Source organism: Pan troglodytes, chromosome X (assembly GCF_028858775.2).
Source record: "Pan troglodytes isolate AG18354 chromosome X, NHGRI_mPanTro3-v2.0_pri, whole genome shotgun sequence".
NCBI lineage: Eukaryota > Metazoa > Chordata > Mammalia > Primates > Hominidae > Pan > Pan troglodytes.
The window spans coordinates 151,107,548-151,118,847 of record NC_072421.2 but is presented as its reverse complement, the minus strand read 5'-3'; the positions used below and the strand labels follow the sequence as shown (position 1 = coordinate 151,118,847).

Here is an 11,300-nt window from a genome sequence, read left to right as displayed (position 1 = left end):
GTCACTCTGGAGCAATATGACCTCTGAACCACTTCATTTAAAACTTAAATAGGCCAGGTGCGGTGGCTCATGCCTGTAATCTCAGCACTTTGGGAGGCTGAGGCACTGCACCTGGCCTATTTAAGTTCTATATTGAGACCTTGTTTCTAAAATAAGAAACTTTAAAAATGTATTTTATTTATGTTTTAAACTGCTATTTTTATTGGGCTGTCACAATCTCAGTAAACCCTGTAGGTAAGATAGTCGAATGCAGCTTCAAGACAAATCCAGGAGCCTTCTCCAGCAGCCAGATCACTGTTTCTTGTTTTGTTTTGTTTTGTTTGTTTGTTTTGAGACAGGGCCTCACTGTCACTCTCTCATCACTCTGTCACTCTGTCATGCAGGCTGGAGTGCAGTGGTGCAATCCCAGCTTACTGCAACCTCCGCCTCCTGGGTTCAAGTGATTCTTGTGCCTCAACCTCCCAAGTAGCTGGGATTACAGGCACGTGCCACCATGCCCAGCTCAGTTTTTTTTTGTTGTTTTTTTTGTATTTTTAGTACAGACAGGGTTTCCCCATGTTGGCCGGGCTGGTCTTGAACTCCTGACCTCAGGTGAGCCTCCCAAAGTACTGGGATTACAGGTGTAAGCCACCGTGCCTGGCTGAATCACTATTTCTAAGTCCCTCTGAGAGAGATTCTGGAGTGTCCACTACTCTATGCCTAGACCACTCTAAAAGAACAGTTCAGCTTGTGGCTATAAGCTCTCAGGGGAGGGGGAACATTTTCCTTTTATTCCACTTCCCCCCAGATCCAAGGTCAAGATCAGCACACACCCTCTTCTTTATTTGGGATATATCTTCCTAGGTCACCTGTTCTAGTAGAGTTCTGTGGCTGCTGTAATAAATTACCACAGAGTTAGTGGCTTACAGCAACACAGATTTCACATCTTCCATTTCAGTAGATCAGCCATTCAAAATAGATTTCACTGGACAGAAATCAAGGTGTTGGTGGGGCTGCGTTCCAGTGGAGGGTCCTGGCTCCTGGGCTAACCCCAGAGTGGCTTACTCCGCTGGCCCAGAGGATTCACCTCATTTCTCAGTTCATCACCTTGCTCTTCCTTTCCTACCAGCTCAGCCATTCACGCATATGCCTTTAGATTGTGGGTTCTGGGCCACATTGCTCCAAAGCCTCCACAGCTTTCACTGGCTGCACTCGCTCCCCGCCACCCTCCAGCTGCCCTTCCCCTCTACTACATGTCCATGGTGGAGAGGCACAGCTTTATAGACCCCGCCAGTTATGGTGTGGAGAAGCCATTTGCAGTGTCCCAAGATGAGGAGAGGTGCAGTTCACCTCTGTCCCTTTAGGTGGCCCGTTGGTCTCCATGTTCTCCATGGGGCTCTTCTAGTCCCCAGCCTGGGCCTTTGCAGCCCAAATTCCACAGCCAGAGAACCACAACACTCACATGTGCCAGTCTGCCCACACCCCTCCCTGTCACTCTCAGGATGCCACCCAGCCGGGGCAGCCCTCAGGAGGCTCCAGGCAGGGCTCGGGGCTGACTTGGCCGGTGTCTCAGGGATCAGTTGTGAGTGCTGGACCCTCACTTTTCTGCTCTGTCCATGGCAATGAACATCTACGGCACAACCGCAGTGCTGTGACCGTTGCATTTGTCGTTTCTTCCCCCACTAGAAAGTCTGCTCTGAGCAGGCAGAGCTCACTGCTGCAACCTAGTCCCCAGGACAGTGTGTGGCACAGACTAGGGGTTCAAATGGAGGTGAATGAATGGGCGACTCAGAGCGTGGGCCAGCGGGCAGTGTAAGCACAAGATGGGAAATGATAACATGGGGCAGGGAGTGGGGTGGCACTTGAGTCCCTGGCCAGCCTGGCACATGCCCCTTTCCACCATGGGCAGTCCAGAGAGACCAAGAGGGCGTCCTTCCCCCAAACCCTCCAAGGCGCTCAGGAGGTAGCTTCTCTCTCTACTCAGTATCTTAAATAAACTGTTTATTCAGAAGGAACAATTAAAGAAAGCAACTATGATATGGATTACAAAAACAAACAAGCATAGATCCTCTCCAGGCTCCAGGGTGAGACGGCCCCACGCCACTAAGACTGCCAGCCCTGGGCTGGGTGCATCAGTGGGCTAGCATGTGTGTGTGAGTGCCGACACGCGCGCACACACAAGCGCACACACGCACACCCGCCACCCACAGGGGTGTGGACAGAAATGAATGACTGTGTGTGTCTGCAGCTTGGCCCCTTCCCCACCCCCCAAAGTAGCAGCGGCTGTGTGGGCCTTCTTCTTCCCCTCCCGCTCCGCAGCTCTCGCTCTGAGACCCCATCTCCTCCGGCGGTAGTTTGGCCACCCTCACTCACAAAGAGCCCCAGTGATCCCGTCAAGACATCTGGGGGAAGAGGAAAAAAAAAAAAAAAAACAGCCCACCAGATGTGTGGCCGGGAACCTGCCCAGTAGCTCCTAGGCCATGGATGTGGGCGGCCACTGCACCTCTGGGTCCCCATCCCCTGGGAGGCCCCAGCCCCGAGAGGCCCAAGCCCTTGGTGGAGAAACAGGGAGGTGACAACACCAGTGATGGCAAATGCCTCTCCCCCAAGCAGCCACTTGGGGACAGGGGCGGGACTGGGATCCAGTCCCTGTGGCAACGAGGTGGCACACACCCTTCCTGAAGGGGGAAGCGCAGGGAGGCGCAGGGCCTAGCCGAGCTGGCTGAGCACCCAGGGCCGGGGCCTGGGCCTGGACAACCACCTGGAGAGGGAACCCCCACCCCCATCCCGCAAAGAAAAAGTAACAGTCGCAGAAGAGGCAGGCTCCGAGCGTGGTCCCGCCATAGGCACGTTGATTAGGACGGCAGCCCGCGTGAGGTATTGCGCTCTCCCCCCAGCACCCTGCTCAGGCCGAGCCCTCCTGCCCTCCCCTCCCTTGCCACACGAGTGGGCAGGGACACCCGTGGGTGGGGGTGGGGCAGGGGCCGGCCTGCCGGCCACGGGGCCCTAGGTGGGGGCCAGCTCGAAGGCGCCATCACTGGTGGGGGTGGTGAAGAAGGAGGGCGGGTTGGAGGCCGCAGATGCCTGCCCCTCACTGCCCTGCTCCTGCGAGTGGCGCTCCTCCAGCCGCAAGCTGCGCTCAAAGTCCAGCAACTGCCCCATGAAGTTGAAGTTGGGGGAGATGTTAGACTTCTTCCTCTTGACCAGGTCATAGGCATCGTTGAGAGAGAGGTGGAGCTTCTGCATGAGGTAGGCCACAGTGACGGTGACAGAACGGCTGACCCCCGCCAAGCAGTGGACGAGCACCCCGCAGTTCTGGGACAAGGCCTCATCTAGATGGGGCAGGAAAGGGCCCGGGAGACCCGGAGGGCAGGCGTGTGTGAGGCCGAGGCCTTCCGAAGGGCCCTCAAAGACCCCGCCCTGCCCCCTGAGCCAGATGGCCACGGCCTGGAGGTTTCTCTAGTGGCCTCTGGGGGCCGCCCTAGCTCTGCCTGTCCCCTAGAACCGTCACCTAGGCTTTTGGCTCTGGGAATGGCAGCCGGGCTTGGGAGGAGTACTCACAAGGGGGAGGCCAGAGCAGGCCTTGGGGAGGACAGGAGGGAAGGGTGGGTGGGGTGGACTCACCAATGAACTCAATGGCCTCCGGAAAGAACTGCGACAGGTTCTGGCTCCAGTGGTCAGAGATGGGGATCTGCTTGTAGTGAAAGTCACCATTCTTCTCGAAGAAGTTTGGGAGGTTGGGGGTGACATTGAGGATGTAGCGGATGCCCAGTTTGGCCAGGCTCTCCAAATTGGCGGAATCCCGGGCACTGCCCAGATAGAGGTTGGGCAGGATCTGGACAGGGAAGGATGCCCGCAGCCCCACTGGTGGGGGTGTGGCACCCTCCGAATCCAGGCCACAGCTCATGGAGTCGCGGTCAGCCTCGGATTCCGCATCAGAGCAGTCGGAGCCCAGGCACAGGCTGCCCAACCCCACCACAGGCACTGGACTGGGCACCGGCGCCATGCTGGAGCCGGCACGGCCACCAAGGCTGGTCTCACACAGGTGAGGGCACTCGGCCTGGAATCTGCTGAAGCCTCCTGTTGGGGAGAGGGCATGGGGCCTGCTGACCTGGCCTCCTGGGCAGCCAAGTGCCTCTGTCTGGGGCTGGGGAGATGACCCTAGACAACTTGGAGGGTTTGCAAATGTTCCCAAAGGGAACACAAAACCCAGCAGCTTGGTGTGTCCTGGTACCCACGTGGGGCCCTAGCCACCCTCAGTCAGCTCGGGCTGCAAGAAGCTGGGCTCACGCTGAGCCACTGGAAAGGATCTTACACCCCTAGGGTCAAGCTGAGGCAGGTGTGAGGGCTCAACAGAGCCGAGATGTACTGCCAGCCTTAGGGAGGACTGCGGCCATCAGCTAAAGAAAAGGAGGAACTCAGATGTCAGCTCTCTGCCTGGGCATCTCCTGACTCTCAGGGATGAAGTGGGACCCCAAGATGTGGGGGAACTTGGGGGAGAATATGGCTCAAGAAGCCAGCATCTCTATTTACAGATACTATTTCCCCGGGCTGGAAACCTGACACTATATGCTGTTCGGGAGGCTAAGGCGGGAGGATCGCTTGAGCCCAGGAGGCTTCAGTGAGCCGTGATTGCACCAGTGCTGTCTGACCCCTGCCTCCCTTGCTCATTCCTGAGCAGGTTGGGGAGGTGGGGATACCCTTGCCGAGACCCTGGGGAGCCCGCACTTTGTCATTCGTTCTTGAGCATCCTGAGAACTAGCTCAGGTCAGGCTAATTCTCCCCATTTTCCAGGCTCAGAGATTGGGCTGCCAAGGGTGAAGAACTTGCCCACGGTCACACTCAGGCTTCCCTCCTCTCAAAGCAGCCTGGCAGGTCATCAGCGGAGGGGGGCCTCAACTCGCTTTAGAAAAAAAGAAGTGGGGCTGGCCTAAGGTCAAATGAATCCCGAACCCCCTGGAAGGAGGGCCCCGCGGCACCTACCCTGGAGGTAGTAGGCCAGGTAGCCTTCCTCTCGCAGCTTCTGCAGCAGGGTGCCCAGCACCGACTCGGCCTCCCACTCCTCGGCCTCGGCCTCGGCCTCCCCGCGCCGGCGCCGGCCCCCGCCCTGGTCGTACAGGAGCACGGGGGCAGGCGGGGGCGGCTGCAGCGGCGGCCCAGGCAGGAGCGCGCGCACCGACAGGCTGCCCCTCCGCAGGCGGCGCAGCAGGAGCGCCGGCAGGGCCACGCTCAGCGCCCCACCGATGCGCGCCGACTCGTACAGCTCGCGGCTGCGGCAGTCCAGGAGCAGGAGCCGCGGCCGCGGGGGCGACAGCTCCCGACGCAGCCACAGGCACGAGCGGCCCAGACCCTCCATGGGCGATCGGCTCCCTACACGCTGGACCACGGGCGCTGCGAAGAGAGAGAAGGCGCGGTGTGAGCTACCGGAGGGCCGAGGGGGCTCAGACTTGAAGCCGGCCCCGCGTCCTGAAGGCGGGAGCCCAGGGTCCACCACCATGAGGACTCCCAACAAGGCGCCCCAAGAAAACCCCCAGGCAGCAGCTCGGCCCGGGGAAGGGTCCTCGAGAAGAGGGCTGAGCGGCTAACCGCCCCTTCGAGGCTCATCTTGGGGTACCCTGAGGTCGCAGCCGCCTCCCTCCATACCCCCTTTCTGCTCCTGTCTCGGTCTTCTCGCGAACGCTCCCCAAGTTCGAGCTTCCGACTCTGGTTGGGGGTGTGCGTGCGAGGAGTGCCGTTCGAGGCCTAGATCTCCCCCAGGGCCAGGTGGGCCAGGGGAACAGAGGAGGCGACGAGGTGCTGGGCCTCAGCGAGTCCTCTCAGAGGTGATCTGGCCCCCGGTCCCCCATCTCCCCCTACCCCTAGGAGAGAACAAAAGGAAAGAGACCTGGAGCGAGATCCGGCGGTGGACGACCGCGCGTGGACGTTCTGGCCACGGCCACTGCCACGGCGGAACGCGAGGCGCCGTCCCGGGGCAGACAGTCCCCAGGCCTGGCCGCCAGGAGAGGGCGGGGCGGCGGTGCAGGCTCGCACGTGGAAGCCGAGCCCCGCGCAGCCCGCGCACCGGCCGCTTCCTGGCAGCCGGACCCAGCTTCCACCTTGGAAACTGCCTTCGGACGTGGAGTTACAACTCCGAGGGGCGGGCCGGGGCGGGGCTCCGGGGGCGGGCCCGGCGGGCCGGTGAGCCAACGGGTGCTAGCCGAAGCAGTCGGGTGGGACCTGCGAGTCGGCTGAGCTGGGGCTTCCACCGAGGCGGGACGGGGTCGGGGCAGAGGCCAAGGGCAGGTCAGGGGCCCAGCAGGGGACCAGCTGCGGCTCCCCTGGCCGGCGCCAGCCTGGCCTCGGGAGGCAGGGGGAGGGGTGAGGACCAGAGCCCAGCCCCTCTGCCGCAGAAGCTGCCTCCAACCCAACTCACAGGGTGATATTGGACCATCTTCTCCCCTGCCTGGATCTCAGTGGCCCCATCTCTGTAATGGGCTCAGAGCTAGCAGCTTGGGCAAACTTGGGATGCCACCGAAATCACGGAGGGGAGGAGGAGGCAGGACCAGAAACTTAGTGCAGCTTTGGCCCAGAGGTCTGCTGCAGGGCTAGGCAGGCAGGCGTAGCTCCTGGATACCTACCAATACCAGCCCGCTTCACTCGCACAGGACTGGCCAAAAGCACCCAGGAACCCTGAGCTCCCAGCCCTAAACTGGGGCACTCTGCTCTTATCACATTACTGATCCTAAGAGTCACCTGTGGCTCCCCACTCTGCCTCCTTCCCTTAACCCCCCTTCGGCTAATCAAAGTGGAAAGAACTAGTTTCTACCTAAATATCTCTCACATCCTCGCCTCTCTCCCCTGTCCCTTGCCCTAGCCGAGGGCTCAAATTCATCAGCTTTAGGCCAGGTCACTGTCACGTCTTGCACAACAGTCTCCCTGCCTCCGGGCCTGCAACGACCTGCCCTCCACCCTGCCCTGCCCAGCCCTGCCCAATGTCAGAATGCCATCCACTCAACCAAGGCTGGTGGCCTCCATCCTTTCCTCCATGGGCACAACAGGCGGGACAGATCCACAGGCAGCAAGAGCACTGGACAAGGTCTCAGGTGTGGTGAGCACTGAGGCAGGAGACCAGGGTCAGGGGGAGGTGTCCACAATGCTGATCTGGCTAAAAGTCCCTTCTCTGCTTAAAGCTCAACAAAAGCAAATAACAGTGTTGAAGGAAAATGTACACCAGATAAGATAAAGCTCATACCCAACTAAAAGGTTAAGACCCCTGTAGATAAATGGGCAAAGAACCTGAAAACACTGCATACTGCAGGAAGGAGGGAATGCGGTGGCCTAACAAATATTTGGGGGAAGGTTCAACTTCAGGCGTGGAAGGAAAGCCACTCCAATAAACAAGTAACAATGACCAACGAGGTAACACTTCCCACCTACTGCATTAGAAATGTTCTCATTTTTGAGAACACGCAGTGCTGGCAAGATTGCTGTGAAATCAGCGTGCTGTTCAACTGTTGCAGGGTTATATATTGGTACGACCCCTTTGGAAATTAATCTGGCAATATCAAGAGCTAGGAAAAAATCCCAACCCTTTGACCACTTTTGGGAATCTAAGGAACTAAAGTAAAAGAAAGCAAAGTTATGCACACGAGGATGGGCACCACAAAGCATTTTTCTAACAAGTGGAAAATGCAAAGCAAACTACGAGTCTAACGACTCCTCTCAGGAGCCATGGAGTTAGAGGAGAAAATGTCTCAGGTCATGGTTAGGTAAGAGGGCAGGTGACGGAAAGCTAGGTGGGTCACCTCTAAGGGGCTTCCAGTTTGCCTCTCTCCCTCCCTTTTGGGCAGTGGGCTGCTAGCCGGGGACTCCCAGGACCCTGGCACTGGGCTGCTTTCCGGCCACACCCCCCATGTCCCTGCGTCTAACATGAGTCCTAATTCCTGCATCCAAGGGCTTTGGGCAGCTGGACTGTGCCCTTCCTTCTCTCACCCAGTGGGCAAGGGCCCCAGCCCAGGCCTCCCTCCTATGCCCCCTGCCCAGATTCTGAGATTCTGCTCATTCTTCAGGCCCCCTCCTCCAGGCAGCCTTCCCAACTCGGAGCCAGTAGTCTCCCTCCTCTGTGCTCCCTAGTGTGGTCACTTTCCCCCTTTCTCAGTGTGTTCCTGGGGCAGGGACGTTGTCTTCTGTTTTCTGTCCACAGCCTAGCTCCACAGTGGTGGAGGTGGACACCGGCACCCAGCCTGGGGGCTGCCTCCAGGCCCACTGCAGCTGTGGGTGGGAGCTCAGAGTGGGCAGGGGTTGAAGGCACCACGGAGGTTCTGCCATGTGCCAGTCTTGTTGTGGATAGTGGGGGTGGCCCAGGGCTGTGACCAGCAGGGAGCTGGACAGCCACTTCCCCGGCCCGCCCTGCCGTGGGGGCTCAGTTCGGCTAGAGAGGGAGCTCCTGAGCTGCTCAGTGGCGCTCTCTGGAGAGGGTTCCCTGGAGGTGAGAGGAGCTGGGCTGGAATGAGGACGGGGAGAGGCAACCTCCGCAATGGGGAAGGGAGGGGAAGCCTAGGATCCAAGGGTCCACGTCTCCCGACGCTTGGCGAGGGGCTCCCCTGCACCTAACTGCGGAGCCCTGCTGCCAAGTCCTCCCACCGGGAGAAAGCATTTGGGAGGAGGCCATGAGGGGCTCAATTTCCAAAGTCAGAGCTCAGTGCTCGGGGCCCACAGCGCCCGCAGCGCCAGCAACAGGACAAATGGGAACCTGTTGCCACCTCCGCACTGCAGGGCTGAGCGCAGCCAACCCCCTAATCCCCCTCTAACCCGCGACCCTCGCCGGGCCGCCCCCACTCAGGCCCCCTGTAGCGCCGGCTCTGGGCGCCGCCCCGCCGGCAGCCGCTCCCGGGTGCGCTGTGCTGGGGGAGGCCGCGCCGCGCGCCCGGGCCTCGTCTGGCCCCCTCCGGCGGGCTGAGCCAGGCCGCGCGCTCGCTGCCCGCCGCAGGGTGGGCGCTGCGCCTGCCGCCCCCGCCCCCGCCCCCGCCCCCGCCGGGCGCCCCGGGCCTCCCCCGGGCCGGGCCGGGCCAGCGCCCCCTGGAGGCCGCGGGGACGCCGCCGCCTGCAGGCCTCGCGCGCGCCGCGTGCGCCTTCTGGTCCCGGGAGCCTCCCGAGAGCGGCGCCGCGCCGCCTTCCCCCACGAGAGGCACCGTTCCCGCCGGGCCGAGTGACAGGATTTCGGCTGTCGCGGCCGGGTCACATGGCCAAGAGCACAAGTCCCAGCGACAGCGTGCCTGCCAAATCCAGTGTCTTTTCCACCAAATCCACTTTCTGCTGGGGATGGCTTTCTGCTTTTCCTGGTCGGTCTCCTCGCGGGACTGGGAGTTCCTCCAAGGCAGGAACGGGTGTGTGCCCGGCCCCAGGCTGGCCCCAGCCCCCAGTGCAGGGCCTGGCACGCGCCCGGCGCTCGCGGAAGAAATGCTCGTTAACAAAGAAGGCATGAATGAATGAAACCAATTGTTGCCTGAGGGAGCTGCTCCTGCTTTTCCTTCTGCCGATCACACACTCCTCCCCCACCCCGACACGCACAAGCACACGTGCACACACAGCCCTCCCCGTAACACACACGCAGGCAGGCACCCAGACAGCGCACGCGGACGCCAGCCCCCATGGAACCCACCTACTACGTGCTTGCCGGGCAGCTGGCGCCCCTTTGGTCCCACCTGGGCCGCCTCCATTTCAGCGCCGGGCTCTCTCCGCCGCCTCCCCGCCCCTCCCCGGGGCCCCTTGCTTCCACATCTAAGTACCCTACCTTGGACCCCAAAGTGCCTTCTTTATTTCTTAGGGAAGAGGCCAAGCTAGTCGCTGGGGAGTCTCAGGGTCTGTTTAGGGAGGCACCTGGGGGGCCCAAGGCTGCTGAGCCTCTGCCGAAGGGGAGCCGGAGGTGCCTGGCAGGGATGCCACCAAATGCTGCAGCCTCTAGATCCCGCGTGCCAGGTGTTGGGGGGGAGGGAGGGAGGGACTCAGAGGTGTGCTGGGGGGTGTCGAAGGCTATTTGTGATGGGGGCGGGGCAGGGTGCTGGAGAGCGTGAATCCAGCAGGTGTGCGCGCGTGCTGGGGTGGATGAGAGTGCGCGTTGGAGATGCTGGAGGTGTGTGCCTGGGACGTGGGGAGCGTCAGCCGCTGGGATGTGGGTTTCTGACGGGACCTCGCTCCAGGGTGGGTGGACTGCAGTGTCTCTGGGCTGGCAACGTGGGTGGGGTGTCTGTAATGGGCAGATGGGGAGTTCGAGGTGGTGGGGGCATGGTAGGGGGAGCTATGTTGGTGCAGGTATGGCAGAGATGTGTTGGAAGCGTGCGTGTGCGCCTGGGTGTGTACTGGGGCGTGGCAGGGTCTCGGTGGGTTGGCATGAGTTGGGGACAGTGGTGAGTGGTGGGGCAGGGGCTGCTAGTGTGTGCACTACAGGCACCCGGGTCTGTGGTGCGTGGTTTGTATGCGCGCGAGTGTGCAGCCGGTGTAAGTGGCAGGAGACACGGGAGGTGCACGGGCGGTGTGCGGGGGTGTGCGGAGCAGCACCGAATGGGTGTCGTAGGGGCGCGTGCGCCGGCTTCGTGGGGTGTGCGTTGTCAGGACTTTGGGGGTGCAGGGTGGAGGAGCGCACGTCGGGGCGGGGGCAGCCAGGCCGGGTGGGGTGGGGGTCCCCGGGGCGCCGCTTGCTCCACTCACCTCCGCTCTGCTCGGTTCTCCGCGCCGGTTCCCTGCGTCGCGGCCGGGAAGTTTCCGAAGCTCGGGCGGCGGGAAGCGCCACTGCTGCAGCCTAACGCCACCGGAACCCCGGGTGGCGGCCTCTCCTGGAGCCGAGGGGCAGCCGCCGCCGCCGCTGCGGAGGGAAACTCCAAATCCCGCCTCCGCCGCCGCTGCCTCCTCCGCCTCTGCCGCCGCCTCCTCCCCTCCAGTCGCCGTCTTCTCCGCCCCCTGCCCAGGAGGGGCACTGTAGCTGGCGGCTCGCGGGGAGGGAGCGGGGAGGGGCCGCGGCCTGCCCGGCGTCTCCCTCCACCTCCCACGCCCGCCCCCCCCTCCCCCCCGCCGCCTTCCTCCCACCTGCAAGCCTCTGTTCTCTAGGCCAGTCCTGCCCGACGCGCCCTGCGCTCCCCGGTCCCCAGTGGCGCTAATGAGTGGGGGCTCCGGCGCTTGGGGCGCGGGAGTGGGGTTGGGGGCCCTGAACTAGGCTGGGCCTGGGCTAGGCGGACGGTTACAGCGCAGAATCTGCACTGGCACCCTAGCGAAGGGGCCCATTGAGGACTGGGCGCAACTTGGTGCCCCAGAGCCACCTCCTGCTCCCACAGTGAAGAGGGTATAAA

The 11,300-nt window shown here is 61.8% G+C and overlaps 1 protein-coding gene across 3 annotated transcripts; it reads right to left on the bottom strand.

Moving 5' to 3' along the window:
* Positions 1-1,959: 1,959 nt before the first annotated feature.
* DUSP9 (dual specificity phosphatase 9) lies at positions 1,960-10,869 on the bottom strand. Of its 3 annotated transcripts, none has more exons than XM_016947659.3 (4): positions 10,666-10,869; positions 4,963-5,370; positions 3,604-4,059; positions 1,960-3,311 (listed from the first exon to the last, which is right to left on the bottom strand). In XM_016947659.3, the coding sequence occupies exons 2-4, from the start codon at positions 5,333-5,335 to the stop codon at positions 2,986-2,988; spliced, it is 1,155 nt and encodes a 384-aa protein (XP_016803148.1). In that variant the 5' UTR covers positions 5,336-5,370; positions 10,666-10,869; the 3' UTR covers positions 1,960-2,985. The 3 variants fall into 3 exon arrangements, with proteins under 3 accessions (XP_016803148.1, XP_016803147.1, XP_016803149.1); XM_016947658.4 differs by lacking the exon at positions 10,666-10,869 and adding an exon at positions 5,864-8,766; XM_016947660.3 differs by lacking the exon at positions 10,666-10,869 and adding an exon at positions 5,623-5,828.
* Between the last annotated feature and the right edge of the window lie 431 nt (positions 10,870-11,300).

What these genes read in the sequence shown, in the direction of transcription:
- DUSP9 (XM_016947659.3), bottom strand. Translation starts at nt 5,335, where the DNA reads ATGGAGGGTCTGGGCCGCTCGTGCCTGTGGCTGCGTCGGGAGCTGTCG. An exon ending in CCTGGCCTACTACCTCCAGG is followed by an intron (nt 4,060 to 4,962) that starts GTAGGTGCCGCG and finishes TCTCCCCAACAG; the next exon opens with GAGGCTTCAGCAGATTCCAG. An exon ending in GGAGGCCATTGAGTTCATTG is followed by an intron (nt 3,312 to 3,603) that starts GTGAGTCCACCC and finishes TGCCCCATCTAG; the next exon opens with ATGAGGCCTTGTCCCAGAAC.